The 18,784-nt window shown below is 38.7% G+C and overlaps 1 protein-coding gene across 1 annotated transcript; it reads left to right on the top strand.

Moving 5' to 3' along the window:
• The first annotated feature begins 1,137 nt into the window (after positions 1-1,137).
• LOC133631521 (AKT-interacting protein-like) lies at positions 1,138-17,190 on the top strand. The gene is made up of 10 exons (XM_062023813.1): positions 1,138-1,279; positions 4,453-4,594; positions 5,582-5,790; positions 5,895-5,959; positions 6,062-6,162; positions 10,850-10,938; positions 11,012-11,110; positions 12,294-12,401; positions 12,482-12,542; positions 16,607-17,190. The coding sequence occupies exons 2-10, from the start codon at positions 4,553-4,555 to the stop codon at positions 16,712-16,714; spliced, it is 882 nt and encodes a 293-aa protein (XP_061879797.1). The 5' UTR covers positions 1,138-1,279; positions 4,453-4,552; the 3' UTR covers positions 16,715-17,190.
• The last annotated feature ends 1,594 nt before the right edge of the window (positions 17,191-18,784 follow it).

Here is an 18,784-nt window from a genome sequence, read left to right as displayed (position 1 = left end):
CTGCTAATAGTGACAGTTGGCTGCTGAGTCATTTGCTATCCTTTTCCCCACTTTAAATGGATTACATGTGAAACAGATATGAATGAAGGCTTTGATTGATTGATTGATTGAGACTTTTATTAGTAGGTTGTACAGTGAAGTACATATTCCGTACAATTGACCACTAAATGGTAACACCCAAATAAGTTTTTCAACTTGTTTAAGTCGGGGTCCACTTAAATTGATTCATGATACAGATATATACTATCAGATATATACTTCGATCGGCTGCCTTCCGGCAGACGTTTCAGAACCATGCGAACCCGCACAAATAGACTCAAGAACAGTTTCTACCCCCGGGCCATAACTGCACTAAACGCAGCTGGAATGTAAAAAATTTTAAAAAATAAATAAAAAAATAAAAACTCCCTCACGTGCAACATGAGGAAGCCACCGGTCAATCACGATCCGGGACTGTGCAATCAGCGATTACACGCCAACTGGACAATAGTTATCATATTTATTTACATATTTAATCCAAAATAATAATGCCTGCACAGCATAGGAGGTAGGAAATGCTGACTCCCACCCCCTCAGCACACTGGGAACCAGCATTACTCCTCTCTAGTCAGTTCACTAGTCACTTTATACTTTTTACTGTCTCGTTTTTTCTACATTGCTTCTTAGAGTGGTCTTAGGCCATATTGCATGTTGTGTATATTGTGTGGTTTTTGTATATTGTGTGGTTTCTTCTTTTTTTAAATGCAAAGCACCTTAGGGAAGCAACCTACATTTCGTTGGACCTGTACCTGTACATGCACAATGACAATAAAGATCATTCATTCATTCATTCATTCATTCATTCATTCATTCATCATAATACAGTCATCACACAAGATAATCACACTGAATTATTTACATTATTTACAATCAGGCTGTTACAATTGTTGTTTTTTTAGCACATACTCCAAAAATTAAATGACCTCTGGGTGTCTGTTTGTACAAAAAAATGTACCTTTTTGATGTTTCTTCCACACTTCTTCCACACGTCGTCGCTGCAGCCACGTCAAGTACTCATTTCCTCGTTTCTCACGTGACTGAATTATGGCCAATCACAGACCAAAGAAGTCTTCTCGAAGGACCAATGGAATGGCAGGGTGACGGACAGACCCGCCCCCTCTTGCGGCGTTAGATTGAGCTCGGGCTGTCAAAGTGTTGAGCTGCACGGACACTGGCGAGCTAGCCGTGTTTACACCTAGGCGATGACGAGCAGATGAACTTTTGCCACACTTAAGCTGAGGTAAACCCATTTTTTACGTTTTTGTAGGTTTCGGAGAAGCGTGTTAAATCTTTTCCGAAGGCTAACCTGTTAAATTTGAGGTGTGTTGAAGTTGTCATCGACGCTAAGTCTGCATTGCTAATGCTAATGTTAAAGGTTTGGTTCAGTGAGGCAAGGAAGCAGGTGAGGTTACGTCAGCTTGTTGACAAATCCACATACTGAAGTTTATCAAGTCATTTAGATACGCACGCCATTAAAGTTAACTTCCAAGTATGTTTGGTATAAAGTTATCCACGTCGCAATGGCTAACCTGCCAGTGTAAGGCAGCCCTAAAGCTAGCTAGGCTAATGACAGTAAATTACCTTGTCATATACGCCATGCAGTTAACAACCCATTTTAGAAATATTAAACGTATATTCTTATTGCAGTTAGCCTTCTAGAACATGAATAATGTTGTAACCCAATTTTTAAAGTACAACATGTGACGCTAATCACATACACTACATAAGAGAAAACAAAAAAGTACAGTATAAAAAGCATTATCACATAATATTAAAACAGTGCTTGTGCATATTCAGTAAAATGCATCTAATAAATAAATAAAAGCAGCAATAAAAATAATAAAACATAAATAAATATTAGAGATGTCCAATAATATCGGCCTGCCGATATTATAGAATAGAATAGAATAGAAAGTACTTTATTGATCCCTGGGGGAAATTCAGCACCACAGTTCGCTCACAATAGACAGTAATAATAATACATAATATAATATATATATATAATATATAAATATATTATACATATACTCTACATTTAAGTGCAGTCAAGAAGGAACATATTCATTATACAGTCTGATGGCTGTCGGTATGAAGGACCTCCTGTGTCGTTCCGTGTTGCATTTTGGGAGTCTGAGCCTTCCACTGAACATGCTCATTCTCTACGCAAGGTCCGAGTGTAGTGGGTGGGAGGTGTTGTCCATAATGGCTAGGAGTTTTGCTAGACTTCTCCTCTCTGACACCACCGCCAGAGAGTCTAGCTCCACTCCCACCACGTTACTGGCCTTCTCTACCAACTTGTCCAGTCTGTTTGCTTCCCTTGCTCTCAGCTCGCTGCCCTAGCAGGCCACTGCGTACAAGAAGGCGCCCGCCACCACTGACTCTTAGAACATCTTCAACATCTTTGTACAGACGTTGAAGGATCCTAGCCTCCTGAGGAAGTAGAGGCGGCTCTGTCCCTTCTTGTAGAGTGCCTCAGTGTGTTTTGACCCATTCAGCTTGTTGTCTATGTGTACACCGAGGTATTTATAATCCTCAACCATGTCCACATCGACCCCCCTGATAGAAACAGGGGTCGCCGGAGTACTCATCCTCCTTCCCAGGTCCACAACCAGCTCCTTGGTCTTTGTCACATTAAGCTGGAGGTGGTTCTTTCCACGCCATGTGACAAAGTCCTCCACCAGTGCCCTGTATTCCTCATCATCACCATCCTCAATACACCCCACTATCGCAGAGTCATCAGAAAACTTCTGAAGGTGGCAGGACTCTGACTGATTGTGGAAATCGGTGGTGTAGATGGTGAAGAGGAAGGGGGAGAGGACTGTGCCCTGCGGGCCCCCGGTGTTGCTGACCAGCCTATCAGACATACAGTCCTGCAGTCGCACGTACTGTGGTCTGTCAGTCAGGTAATCAACAACCCAGGACACCAAGGGGGCCTCCACCTGCATCGTCTGCAGCCGATAAATGCTTTAAAATGGAATATTGGAAATTAATAAATTAAAATTAATGACTTTTTAAAACGCCTCTGTACGGAGCGGTACGTATCCGGTAAAACATGGACGTAGGGAGCAGTACAGAGCAGTTGCATCTCCCAGTCAGCAGCCCCTCCGCTCACCCCTCTCCCACACACAACACAGGAGTTGATGACTGCAGCATGAGAGGTTTACTGGCGACGCTTGATGACCTCATCAAACCGCCGCGAGCGGAACATAACAACAACAAGAGTGTGTTGTTGCTGTAGCCGTGGCTAACAAGCGAGCTCGCTCGGTGACTGACTAACGACACCATGTCTATGGTTTGGGATTATTTTAAAGTGTGTCTGACGGATACAGAACTGGCAATTTGCAATGACTGCAAAAAAGTTGGTTATGCGAGGAGGAACCAAGACGTCTTCCTTTTAATACGAGCAATTAGATCTCCCACCTCTTCAAGAATTTTCAGGCGATACACGATGAATACAAGCGGAAGATGGATGAAAAGCAAACACCGAAAAAAAAGTAGTACCACACAGTTGTTGCTTAAAGACTCCGCCCAAAGGGACAAGCGGTAGAAAATGTATCGGTATCGGTTGATATCGGAATCGGTAATTAAGAGTTGGACAATATCGGGATATCGGATATCGGCAAAAAAGCCATTATCGGACATCTCTAATAAATATGTATATACTTTAAAAAATGCATCTGCACATTCTATAAAAGACGAAGATACCAGTGTTTCCATATGTATGATTGGTACCTAACAGAACTACAAATGCAATGCAAGCTGTTTAAGTGTTTATATGTTCTCTGTCTGCAGAGCCACACCATTTGTGAATGTATGTCCTGGAAAGCACTCTTGGCATTCTCTCGATGCGCTTCAAGAGGTAGTCACCTGAAATGGTTTTCACTTCACAGGTGTGGTTTAAGCTCATCAAGAGAATGCCAATAGTGTGCAAAGCAGTAATCAGAGCAAAGGGTGGCTATTTTGAAGAAACCAGAATATAAAACGTGTTCATTTATAGTTTTGATGCCTTCAGTGACAATCTACAATGTAAATAGTCATGAAAATAAAGAACGCATTGAATGAGGTGAAGGTGTGTCCAAACTTTTGGCCTGTAAACTATGTAGTAATGAATATGATTAGAACATTTTAGCATTATGTTTGTCTTCAATTATACAGTAAGTGTGTTTATTTCTAAATATTCCTGCCACTTCATTTTACACTAACGTTTTAACACAATTTTTAAAATACACGATGTGACGCTAGGTCAACCCAATGTAGTTCAGATAGTAAAATACAGTATATATACTTTAAAAATGTGTCTACACATTTTATAAAAGACACAGATACCAATGTTTCCATCTATATGATTGGTACCTAACAGAACTTCAAATGCAATGCAAGCTGTTTAAGTGTTTATATGTTCTCTGTCTGCAGAGCCACACCATCTGTGAATGTATGTCCTGGAAAGCACTTGTCATGGGACCTACGTAAAGGGAGAAAAAGGGGAGCACACCACTGAACCTCTTCATGTGTAATGAACCCCTTCTGGAGCATGTCAGCCAATACAAGTCGAAAGGTAAAGTATTCAAGAAAAGAAGGGACAAGCGGTAGGAAATGGATGGATGGAAATACCTAATGGTGTCTTAAAAACTTTTCTCAATGTATTGGTTTTGTCACATTTAGATTATTTGGTCAAACACCACATGAATGAAAATAAGCAAAGTAGAAGTTGCTCATAATATCTTAGTTGATTATTTAATTAACTAATACTATTAATTATTTTTTTTGCTTGAAATAGTGAATGTCCTTGCACAATTCTTTGCACTTAAAAATATGTATATGTAGTAATGAATATGATTAGAACATTATAGCATTATGTTTGTCTTTAATTATACAGTAATTGTGTTTATTTCTAAATATTCCTGCCACTTCATTTTACACTAACATTTTTAAGTCTTTCTTTTGGACATATACCACAATATATTGTACCGTGGCCTTAATAATTTCGTACCGTGAGATTTGATACCGTTACATGCCTACTTTAAACACATTGGAAAGTTAGCGCCCTCTAAGCATCTTTATAAAGGTTCAAACATCGGCTGGAACATTAGCTTTTATACAAGTGTAAGGAGAAGTCAAATTAGTATTACGTTAGCTAAATCCAATTTTTTGAATTAGTTAATGACAATTTTCAGTATGAGGTGTAAATTTGGGGCTTTAGTTATAAAATCTGTACCATTTTCCAATTTCACACAATTTTTCAAAAGCAGAACACAGTTCATCCTTAGGTGCTTGCAGAGTTTCATGAGACAGGCATGGCCTCCAAAATACTCAGCGGGCCGTCTTTCCAAATGCTGATTGTCATCATTAAAACTTCCTGGTAGATTCCCTTCTGTGCAGTTAAAAACGTCTACAGTGACATTTTTCTCCCAGTTTTATCAGGACACTTGTGTCTTTTGACTTCATCTCGACGAGGTGTACCGTAACCTGAGAAGATTGTCAAAGCACATGTCGACCCCACCCTAAGCGCCCACATGCTGAGATGTCAGCTGTTATTTTGCAGAGACCTGACAGCGAAGACCAGGGCGGACAGGGGGAGCAGAGACCCAGCCCGCCCCGGCTGCCGTTCATCAAGAAGCAGCTTCCAGCCATCCCTAAGAATGCAACCGCCGTCACCAAGCCCACAGGCATGGGCAGCCCGGCCCAGTCTGCCAACGGCCCACATGCACCCTACGGACCCTTTTACTTGGAGTACTCCCTGCTGGCCGAGTTGTATGTAGCGGCGTCTGTGTGACCCTTACAAAATCAATTGGACTCACTGCTGAAGGTTGCATGCATTTCGAATGGTTTTAACTTGATTGTCATGTGACCTGCAGCACACTCGTGGTTAAGCAGAAACTCCCAGGAATTTATGTGCAGCCGTCTTACAAGTCGGCACTAAGTGAGTATTGATTTCTCACTTTTGGAATGTGGAAATTGGTCACTGACTCTATTACCCGCTTTGAGCTTGCGCCGCTAACATTTTCCGTCTCCCCCTGTTTAGTGTGGTTTGGGGTCATATTCATCAGACACGGCTTGTACCAGGATGGAGTCTTCAAATTCACTGTGTATATCCCAGATAACTATCCAGATGGCGATTGTCCAGTGAGTGGTGCTTTACATTCACAGTTGTGAATTTTATACCAATAGCTAAGTAGCATTGGCCTCATTTAAAGCGGTAAATAAAGCTGCTAGACTCTGGATTTAACAAACATATTTATGATAACCGTGGTGAAACTCGTGTTGGTTATTACCATAATAAAAGTATTGAAAAACCGTGACTGATAACCGCACTTTGATAAACTCATGGACAGACTGGCACCAGCTTGCTCGCTCGCTGAAATGCTGACATGAAAACTAGAAACATTAACATCTTTCCCCGTTCAAATAACAACGTACCCGATTCTAAAAGTAAATAGACACACACTGAGGGACTAAGATATTTTATTGTGCACATTGAACCTATAAGCTATGCTCTCTCAGCACATAGTGATTGTTTTACACTCTGAAGAATACGAGACAGAGGTGTTTTTACGGTGCGTTCAAGGATCGCTTAACAGTAGCACGCTACAAGACCCGCCAGAAATAATACATTTTATTTGTTGTGCACTTTTAATTTAAATACATCTTTAAAGTGCTACAGTACAAACCAATATTTAAAACTATTAAGCTTAGCAATTAAAACAGATAAAATACAAATAATAAAACACTATCAGTGAAGCGTAAGAAACAAAACTTGCAAAATATTGGGTTTTCTAACTGTCTATTTTTTTTTTATTTTTTTTTTTTAAAGTAGCTTGGTCAAAAGACTTTAGTGTGTGTACATGTACTTTTTGAGCATATTTAACAATTCCACAATGATATTGATAACTGTGGTATTTTGGTCATGATTTTCATATCGTTATATCCCTAATGCCGACTACTCGTGATAATGCAAATGCAGCTTCGGCCAGCTTGTGGGATTAATAAAATACCTGAGGAGGTTGCCTACAGCCCTAGCTATTTGCAGACCATACACCCCTAAACTGTGGAAGACTGATTAATTAAATAGAGGCGTTAAATTGAACATTTACAGCAGTAATTGTCAAACTGCGTGGGCTACATCTACTGGTACACCAAATCACTTGATTATAGTACAGTGTTTTATTTTTTCTATATTCAAACGGTTACTGTTCAAACTGTGTGTAATGTCACAGTGGCCACAAATATTTAATATACTAGTTAAATAAGACCTCTGCCTTGTGTTTAACGAATACTTAGGCCTACTATGCTACTGTATTTTAATGTTTGTCATAATGGTGGTACTTGGAGAGAGACAAGTTTTTTCTGCGGTGGTCATCTGTGGAAAAAAGTTTGAGAACCACTGGTAATTGTTTCCAGACTGTGTCCCTCATAGTACTTTGATTCATTAAATTACAGGTACATTTTATTTATATAGTGCCAAAAAAAATGATCTCACCGAATTGGACACATGGAGCAGGTGTAGAACCATGCTCCTCATACTGAACCTCAAAAACTCCCCTTGTGGAAGATACCTCAAACAGAACCTAGGCTCCGTGGGGTGGCCGTCCTCAATCAGTTGGGTTGAGATAGAGACAGAGCTGAGGTACAGAGGGTTGCTAGAGAGAGAAAAGGGGGCAGAGAGGTTTAACAACTGGGGGAGGGACAAGAGGCAGTACAGTACTTGCAATAACCGCCGTATCAGCAACAGTATTAGTTCCATAATGGCGCCAACGACAATTCATTTTCATTTCATTTTTCTTTATATAACCAGGTAAAACAAACCTCATTGCAATAACAATCTTTTTTGCAAGAGTGACCTGGCCAAGAGTGCAGCAAAAACAGGTTTCATAAATAAATATAATTTTTAAAAAACAGGAGCAGTCACACACTATAGTTAAAAGTACAAATTACTTACAACATAAACATAAAAAACACACAAAAGGTAAAACATATAATGTTTAAATAAAAACAAGTACAGTTCCCAATAGAAAGAAACAGCTTCTCGATCCTTTTTGAAAAATGGTCTGAAATTCACCCAAAGTGGTCAGTTCAGGTAGCCTCAGATCCTTTTGTAATTTTATTTCATGACCATGGGACTTTTTTTATTGAGTCTTGTGTTGGCTCTAGGAACCAACACGCCAAGGATGTCCTGTGACCTTAAACTGTAGCAACTCGAGTCTCTACACATAAAAGAACATAAATAGGGGGAACCCAGACCAAGAAGTGATTTATACAGTATATAAAAAAAGGTTGCCAAAACTGGTAATAAAACATAAAGCACAGTGATATACAGTATCCAGTTTTTTCAAATACGTTTAGGGGTGCATTCATAAAAAGCAAGTTTTCATTATCTAGCAAAGACATACAAGTCTTCAGAATCAAGCGTTTCATAACTTGTAGGGAAAAACAGGACTTGTTTTTAAAGAAAAAAACAAATTTAATTTTAAGTTTAGCAAGAAGTTTTTCTGTGTAATTTAAAAGATAAATTCTCATTAATAACAATCCCTAAGTACTTTTATTTCGTGACCATTTCAAGGCCACCTTTATGAGCAGTTGATAATTTTGGAATGTTTAATGGCAGTCGTTTGCCATTTGAAAATAACATCACCTTAGATTTGTCTGCATTTAGCACTGGTCAACTGAGTCAGCTGGGACTGAACAACATCAAAAGCAGACTGCAGGAGCTCAAAGGTTTGCGCTACAGCAGGGGATGAACAATATACAGACATGTGATTTTTCCGTCTAAAGTCGGAATTCCGTCTTTTTTAATCTCGGGGGAAAAAAAAAAATTATCTCCCGTTTTTCCGTTTTTTTTTCCGACCCTAAATCAAGATTCGAGACGTAGTTTATATTACGCCGTAGTTGATTGGTCACAAGAAACATATCGACCAATCAGGACATCTGTTATGAATGATGACGTTAATAACGTCATCATTCATAATGGTTATTACCGCCATTTTCCATATGTAAACGATGTCGGTTCTCGAGAGAAAGGATGCTTTACGAGTAAAAGAAATTGATAAACATGTCAAAAATAAGTTTCGATGGGACTGGATGGAAAGGGAAATCACTGATACTGTTGGGAAGAAGGAAGTTACGACTTTGTTCGGTGATTTTATTCGGAAAATCGATCGTCCCGGAAAGGTTTTGTGCACGTGGTGTCATGATAATATTGACTATGGATCACAAGGTTTCAAGGCTTTGGAAGTACATGCGAAACGCCAAAAACATATGAAACAACTTGAAGTAAGGAAAACAAACTTTTCACTAGCTGGTACTTTTGGATGTCAACCGAAAGTGACATCGAGAGGAAAGATCCACCCACAACCCACTTCAGTTGCAGACAGGGTTGTTAATAATGAGGTAAGCTAAAAAATATTTGCTTGCGAAATACACATGTTTGTTTTAAATATTAACCAATTATTGCTTTGCGAAATATAAATGGGTTTTTCTAAAAATAAAAAGCCACGTGAAAATATATTATGAAATTACAGAAATTCAAAGAGTCGCATTATTGATTCCAGTTAACAATTTATTTGAAATAAATTTGCATATAATACTATTTTGTAATATTAAGTTCTTATGTAGTCTCTTGAAACTTTTGTCAGTGGTGTAACAATCTTGAAGGTAAATAGTTTCACACTTGTTTCATGCAATATGTCAGTGTTCTCACATTATTATTATTTCCTATTTTCAAATATGAGTAAACAATACTAAACATGTTTAAATATTTTCATAAATTTTTATCCTATTTTGGCGAAAAGAATGAAATGTTTACATTTGGTATTTTGTTATATTTATCCGAAAATCCAAAAAAGAAGCTACAAAAGCAGAGACCAAAAGGAAAATGCAGGCTGCTCAGAAATTTGCAAAGAAGGCTCATGTTAGGGCTCTCAGAGAAAGCTAATGTGTGAAGTGAACTGAAGTAATGTGGTAATACTGTAAATAAACTGTAGATAATATCACTGATCAATGTGACACCTGTGGATGTGAAATGAACACAAGATGTAAATATTAGTGACTAAATACTGTTGGGACTGAACCATATACAGTGATTCATTATTATAATTGGGTTATGTATGTTCTATTAATGATGTTTTCATGTCTTTAAACACTAAAATATTTTCTTCAAATGGTGCTGTCTTTGTTAATTTTAGCATGTCAATTTGGTGAAAAACCAGGAGCTGGCTGGGGGCCTTCGTCCCCCAGACCTCCGGAAATTTTTTCAGTCTTTTTCATTGTGGTCAAATCACATGCCTGAATATATAACCACGTCATCTGCATAGAAGGGAAACACAGCATCTGACACGATATCACAGAGAATGTTTACACAAATGGAAAACAACAACGGACCTGACGGTCCCCGGCTGGGCCGCCAACAACATCTAGCCCACGTTCTGATTAGCGGTGCATTGTGACACTAACATTCTAAAATGTCATACATGTGTCAAAATAATCAATCCCCTCAACTATAACAGTTAACTTTAACAATACAGTGACGATTGGCGCCACATTTTTATATCCTTATCTGTCACAAATGCACAGTAAAATGTCAAAACCACACTACCTCAATGACAACAATCTTTTATGATTTCACACACGTCTTAACTCTTTTTGAGGCTGATTTTGGAGTAACTTGAAGAAGCAAAACATCTGATCATTTGATGCTTGCTTAACTGAAATGTTTTGTCATGCTGATGTCTTATTTGACTAAGATGTGAATTCAGCCCTTGCACATATTCAGGTAGATCCCTTTGACAAAAAATGTTGTTTAAATACATAATTACAGAAATTGGTGTTTGATATGCCAGTCTTCCACCCGCTCGTCGACCCCGTCTCTGGCGAGCTTGATGTTAAAAGAGCGTTCACCAAATGGAGGTACTGTTTTCTCCTTTTTACACATGTGCAGTATATACAACACCGACGACACCATGCCGTGTGTTCATTGCAGGCGAAATCACAACCACATCTGGCAAGTCCTCATGTATGCACGTACCATTTTCTACAAGATCAACACGACAGAACCCTTCAACCCAGAAGCTGCTGTGCTGTGAGTTTCCAAAATCAGCACCTCATCAAAATAACTTCTCACAGTCAAAAATATTTCAACTAAATACCACCAATTGGTATAATTGTTTCATGTCTTGAATGCTTACAACTCCATTAGTTGGGCAAACTGCTACCTAAAATGGAAAAAAGCTCCAATAAGTTTTTGCTTAAAGGGGAACTGCGCTTTTTGTATTTTTGCCTATCATTTAAAATCCTATGTCTTTCTTTTTTTTATGGATTTCTAAAACGTAAATAAATGGTATCAATGGGTGGCTAACAATGCAAGCAATTGGGATTCAATCTATTCCGCCTATAAAGCTGTCCTAAAAATAATCCCGTACTGTCCAACATCTGCTCTCACTGGGATGCTGACTGATGGGATGTTTATATCTTTCAGCACAAGACCTTGTTTTCCTCATTTTAGATAATACATTAATCATAATCTTCACTCCTCAGGTAGATTAAATGTGAGAAACGATCATCTTGTCGTACCATCCCGATTTCTTGGGGTCTAAATTCAATGTTAAAGTTCACCAACTATTTGGCTTATGGCCACAACCTTTTACTATACAGGTGTGAGGCATGACTTAAAATAGAGCACAAGCTTTTACCAACTCACAGGCGATGCAGCAGCTCAGTAGGTCAATAGCTGCAGGAGCTAGTTACATCTCGGTAAAAGTGGTTCTTCTGCGTATACCAATGTTGCCAATACTTGGTTAATATTCTGGTCACGACATGTAAATGGCGTATTTATGGATGTTTTTTTGAGGGCTTTGATGGCGGAATAGTTGACTGCCATTAGGTATATTGTTGCTGTCTAGTACGAGTCGTATTTTACAATTTAGAATGCATAAAAAAAGAGGGAAAAAAATGTTCTTGTCTCACATAGGGATTGTGACTGATAGGCAAAAAGTTATTACAAAAAAGTGCAGTTCTCTTTTAAGTTCTCTATTCAGTACATTCCATTACTCTTCATATTGATTTCAGTTGTTATCCTTACAAATGTTTTAAAGCTCTTGTTTGTTGGTTGTTGTCATCTTATTTCAAACATGCATGCAGTGACAATGAAATACATCACTTGCAGTATTTCCAGTTGTTTCCTTACAGCGTGTCCATGTTTGTTTGCCTCGTGCATTATGTCAACCATTTGCCATCGGAGTTCTTTAAAACTGTTGTGTCCTCAGCTACGAAAAGGATGTGCAGTTGTTCAAGAGCAAAGTGGTGGACAATGTGAAACTATGCAACAGTCGTCTGTTTGACCAGCCCAAGATAGACGATCCCTACGCAATAAGGTGGCTTCTTTAAACCGTCGCCAGCTTCTTTTATTTTACGTTTGTGTACATGATAATAATTGATGCTGTCTGTGCTGCAGCTTTTCTCCATGGAACCCAGCTGTTCACGAGGAGGCAAAGGAGCGAATGTTCACATACAAAGTAAGTCGCTATCTTTTTGGCTACACAAAAATTTATCTCCGGTAGGTCTGTAAAATGTTTCTTCATCATGTCTTTAAATTTTTTATGAGATTTATGTGTGCAGAAAAATTGTATTTAGAGAGTAAAAGATAAATCTTAGTTCCGGCTGTCTCCTCAGCCTTCCTCAAAGCGGTCGCTACTTCTTGGTGTGATGTCCCATCTGTAACATCAGCTGGCCTCCCACATCGCTTATTATATAAAGTATTTTGTCTGCACACAATATTGTACTAATAGTGTGGGGGGATGTTTCTACTTGGAGTGGTGAGGTTGAGCCTCATCGGGACATGGGACGCACTGCCTCGTCCTGGAGGTGTAGCTCTCTTCTTACAAAAGATAATGATCCTAACATTAGCCAATTATGACTCATCATACAAACACTAACCAATCATTTTCTCTGTATGTGTGGATGTTCTCATTAATCCAGGTCATTCGATTTTCTCTGTATTATTTTTTTGGCCTGGCCTCCATTTTCTCTCTTTGTAGCTTGTAGTTTTGGTGTAAGCTACCTCGCTACATGGCTCTAAAAGTAGCTAGCAAAGCTACTCGTTAAAAAAGTAGCTAAGCTACTAGAAAAGGTAGTTATGCTACATAACTTAGCTACATGTAGCTTGTTACTGCTCATCACTGGAAAATAAACATGTGGAGTACAAAGGAAAAATTAACTGAGGATGTGCGGTCGACACGGAATTTGTTTACCACAGAGGCCGAAGTAGTTTTTTCTTACTTATTTCCGGAAATAAAATGCCTTTCATGATTGGATGATTTTTTTTTATTGTCTATGTAAACAGTGGATTTAGAATTCCCCTCAACCAAGTTTTTAGATCAGTTCACATACAGAAACCTTGTTATAACTTTTATTTAGTCAAGTTTGATGTCTTCATGTTGCTGCGCGCCAAAGCGGAGGACTTTAACAACTATGGTTATTTTTTAAATTTATTTTTTTAGGTTAAAAAAAGTCACAAATAAGATGTTTGTTCCTTTTTAAGGAAAGACTGTATTCCTTTCATAAGTGCTTTTTTTTATATATTCATGTATACTGTACGTGCTACATCACATCCATGTGACGTTACTGACACCCAGTGACCAGTCAGTATACTACATATCACCATCTGTTTATTTCTCTTTAGAAAAAAAACGCCATAGATTCGAAGAAATTAGCAAAATCTAATTAATCAGATTCAGCTATAAAAATACTTAGTCTAAAGCAGCTCTAGTAACAATCCTTCCGCAGGTTCACATATGGAAACTTTTGCAACTCCATCCTGACACTTTTAGTGACTAGGCAGTGTACAGAACTACATCACAATCTGTGTATTATGCCATAGATGTGACATTGCGTCGCTAATGGGCAAAATCTAACTAATCATATCAGCGGACAGTCAAAGTGTTTACTGAAGTCTGGTGCGATTCCTGTGCTCGTGTTTGCCTCATTACGTCAAGCTTGGACACTCGTACAACCCTTGTGTCTCCATCCGTGTGTTTGTTGGGGACAAAGTGCATTTCGCCATATAATTTTTTATTTTTTTCTAGGGTAACTTTTGTGCCAATGATTTGTATGATAAAAACGCTGCTGTTGATGCTAAGCAAACCTGATGCTCAGCATGTTCGCCGGTCTCGGTCTGATCTGACCCCTAAACCTAAAAAATTGGGTTTACCGAACATGTTGTCTGATAGAATATTGCATGACATTGGTAAACAAACAAGGAGGCGTTATGATGCTAATTTTTAAAGGGGAACTACATTTTTTAGGAATTTTGTCTATCATTCACACTCCTTGTGTGAGACAAAACACACGTTTTTATTTTATGCATTCTAACTTATAAATAAACAATGGAGGTAATGGGATTCCGCTCTATTTAGCCTATATAGCACTTTAAAAAACATCCAAAAGCCTCCATCATTTATTAAAGATTAATTCTATTAGTAATTAAATCACTTTTTTGGTTAAGTAACAAGTAACTATAATTCGTTTTTAAAAGTAATTTTCAGGACACTGGTAGTAAACAGTAATGTGGTGTTGAGTTTAAACTAAACATTGCACATTTTGTTTAAAATACTGTTATATCCGATTGTAGCTGAGATAGGCTCCAGCGCCCCCAAAGGGAATAAGCGGTAGAAAAGGGATGGATGGATCCTATATTGCGATACAACCTAAAAATACCAGGATATCAGTTTTGGTCCATATCGCCCAACCCTACACTGTAAGTATATATGTAATGGAGTGACAGGAACGTTCATAAAAACATGTGAGATTTACGTATTTTGCTCATTTTAAACATACGACGATGTATTAATTACATCACAAGGTTCTCTATTTTTTTCCAATAACTACTGCTATTCATGACAGACTTTATGAGCGCCAACAACTACTGCTTTGGAACAAATGATGACCAGCAACTTATATTTTTAAGTCTGAATGAAAGGATGAACTACAAGTTTTAGAAGCTGTGCGATAAACAGATCCTGCTAAGCGCTAAACAAGAAATGCAAACTACGAACATAATAAAACATCACTTACTGTACAATGTCTGCTCTCACTGGGATGCCGACTGATGGGTTCTTTATATGTTCCTGTCTTTAGATGAAGGATTATTCATATACCTCACTAGGTTAAAAAAAAACAATAAAAGGTGATCCAAACTGTTTGTCTTTCCCGCCATCTCTGGTTCTAAGTTGGCTGTCAAAGTGGACCAACTTCTCAGTTTACGGCCACATCCTTCTACTATACAAGTGAGAGGCATGATTTGTAATTAACTTTTACTTACACTAAGGCGATGCAGCAGCTCACCGGCTCAGTATGTCAATAGAGGCATAAGCTAGTTAGCTCTCTGTAATCACGGTGCCGCTGAAAGTAGTTTGTCTCCATAATTGCTTATAATGACAATATCGCCAATACTTTGTTAATACTCAGACCAAAACATTTAAATTGAGCATTGTTGGCGCTTTTTGGATGTGTTTTTTAGAGGGCCCAACCGATTAGTCCTATTGGCTGCCTTGTCGTACTTGCTGTATTTTACTACCGTAATTTCCGGACTATAAGCCGCACCTGACTATAAGCCGCACCAGCTAAATTTAGGGGAAAATACAGATTGCTCCATATATAAGCCGCACCCGACTATAAGCCGCAGGGTTTTGATGTGTAATTACCGTAGTATATAGGGGTTCCTGCTACCACGGAGGGGATTGTCGGGACAGAGATGACTGTTTGGGAACGCAAAGCGTCCCATTTATTTACAATAAATCTTTCAATCATTCAATCAAACTTTCACATCTTTGACATGGCAAACAGCATTTGTGCAGAGTACAAATAATATAACGGTGCAAAGTAATACAAAGTGCTCGCCTGTACGTTATCAAAATAACCAGCCTACCGGTATATGAAAAGTCAGTCTTTAATCATTATGTCATCGTCTTCCTCCTGCGTACTAAAACCACCGAAATCCACTTCGTCGGTGTCGGAGAAGAACAGGCCGTAAATAAGCCGCACCGTTGTATAAGCCGCAGGGACCAGAACGAGGGGAAAAAGTAGCGGCTTATAGTCCGGAAATTACGGTAATTACAATGCATAAAAGAAAAACACATGTTCTTAAATAGAAATTGTGAATGACAGGCAACATTTGAAAAAAAAAAAGGGTAGTTTCCTTTTAGGTGATGATAATCAATGGAAAAAGCCATCCAAAAACTTCTGAGCAGCTACAAATAATGGCACTTATTTCATAGCTATTAAGCGTCGTCCTCCTTTTGTACTTGATTTTTGTCTTGAAAAAAACATTTTTCCAAATGGGTCATCTTTTGTTGTTTGAATGAAGGTAGTGCTCACTAGTCCATACTGTAAACCTCCTTCTTTACATTCTTGCAACCAATGAGCACTCTTAGTTTGCGATGCTTTGTTTATAAGAAGAAACAGAAGAGAAACCGACCCAGGTTTACAAAGCCATCGATTGGCTTTTCTAGCAAACTATTTTATAACCGTCTGTATTTTTTATAGCCAGACCACTTTTTTTACGTGACCGATTTCCCTCCAGAGACGACCTGAGGATCACCATAAGGGAACGCAGGGCTCAGGCCTGTCTTGGGTCAAACCGGGCTCAACGCAGCCCTTCAGCAAAGACGACAGTCCTCCTCGGAGCTGAACCTGCGCACGGCCACTAGAGGGAAGCACCCACGCCACTTTTGCCTCCCCCAATCAATGTCCGTGAGCTGGTTTCCTTTTTGGAGAAGAAGAAAAAGAGCATTATCATATTTATTGCTCAGCTTTAAAAGCTTCGCCCGCCAACAGCTTTAGCTTAAGGAAAAGAAAGTTTGCAAGGCAAAGATGACAAATGGATGTCTCCATGTTGAGTAGATTTGAGTGCAGTGGACATGATCTCTCTCTGGCTCAGGACTTTCATCAGACCAGGAATGTCAATCACAGCTGGGTCGACGACCTCCAACCTGTCCATCTAAGCGACATTTTTATTCTTTTCTTTCTTATCGGATTTATTTTTAATGACGTGCAAACCATTGTCTTACAGTTCATCATATGTACATTGCAGAAGTTAATTAGTCTTTTACTATGGTTTGGTTTTAATTTGGTGATCATGTAATTAAAGGATCTTTATGTAAATAATGCTTGCGTCGGTGAAGGTTTGATTTGAGTAAAGCTTGCAATCTTTACGCTGATTTGTTCCCCATTTTCAGTCCTAATAAGTCCTGATTCACCCATGGCCCCAAAATGATAATCACATGTATTTCTCTTTTCCACTCTTCCAAATTAACTACCTGTATATGACGGTGTAAGAATATTAATAGATGGTGCTAAAAGCTGCTGGATCTATTTATAATCTCTGCGAAAGGACAAACCAGTTTCTGCCATTTAGTCTCCCATCAAACTGTTTCATTTGGCTTTTGTTCAATGATCACCACAGATCCTTTCTATTGAGTGTGAATGACATCACTGCAACCATCTGTCAATGCTTTCTTTTGACTACAATAAAATATTCATTTAATACTCTTGGACCTTCTTATTTGTTTCCGCCACTGACTTTCATTACACTCCTGTAGGTTAAACAGTCTTTGAATGCAGTAGGTCCTCAAAAACAACAGAGTGCTTTTGTCATATAGAGCAGTGGTCCCCAACCTTTTTGTAGCTGCGGACCGGTCAACGCTTGAAAATTTGTCCCACGGACGGACGGGGGGTGGGGAGTGGAATTGTTTTTTGTTTTTGTTTTCATTAAAAAAACACAATCATGTGTGCTTACGGACTGTATCCCTGCAGACTGTATTTATCTATATTTATATATAATGTATGTATTGTGTTTTTTATGTTGATTTAATTAAAAAAAAAAAAATTTAATTTCTTGCGCGGCCCAGTACCAATCGGTCCGCGGACCGGTACCGTTGACTAGCCTTTTTGCAGTAGGTCCTCAAAAACAGCAGTGTTCCTGTCATTTAAATGTTCTTCAACTGGCTGTTTTGCACTAGGTTCCCCAAAACAGTGACATCTGGGACTTGACTTGTTTGTGTAGTTTCTTAAAAACAGCAGCGTTCCTGTCATTTAAAGGATTTTTGACTAGATTTTTGCAATAGGTTCTCAAAAACGGCAAATGATTTGTCATATAGAGCAGTGGTCCCCAATCACGGGGCCGCGGACCGGTACCGGTGCGTGGATCGATTGGTACTAGGCCGCACAAGAAAAAGAAAAATTTACAGTCATTCACACTCATTCGCACAAAAGGGTTGTTTTTTTCTGTTATTAATATTTCTGGTTCCTACATTATATATCAATATAGATCAATATAGTCTGCAGGGATACAGTCCGAAGCATACATAATTGTATTTTTTATGACAAAAAAAAAAATACCATACCCCCCCCCCCCCCCTCCCCCAACCTCACCGGTCCGCAGTTACAAAAAGGTTGGGGACCACTGATATAGAGGATCTTTGACTAGTTTTTTTGCAGTAGGTCCTCAAAAACAGCAGCCTTCCTGTCATTCAACTGGCTGTTTTCCACAAGGTTCCCCAAAACAGTGACATCTGGGACTTAACTTGTTTGTGTAGTTTCTTAAAAACAGCAGCATTCCTGTCATTTAAAGGATTTTTTACTAGATTTTTGCAATAGGTTCTCAAAAAACGGCAAATGGTTTGTCATATAGAGAATCTTTGACCAACTTATTTGCAATAAGTTCTCAAAAACACCAGAATGCTCCTGTCATTTAAAGGTT

Source organism: Entelurus aequoreus, linkage group LG02 (genome assembly GCF_033978785.1).
Source record: "Entelurus aequoreus isolate RoL-2023_Sb linkage group LG02, RoL_Eaeq_v1.1, whole genome shotgun sequence".
Taxonomy (NCBI): domain Eukaryota; kingdom Metazoa; phylum Chordata; class Actinopteri; order Syngnathiformes; family Syngnathidae; genus Entelurus; species Entelurus aequoreus.
Note: the sequence above shows the minus strand (reverse complement) of the source record. Positions and strands in the feature narration are given on the sequence as shown.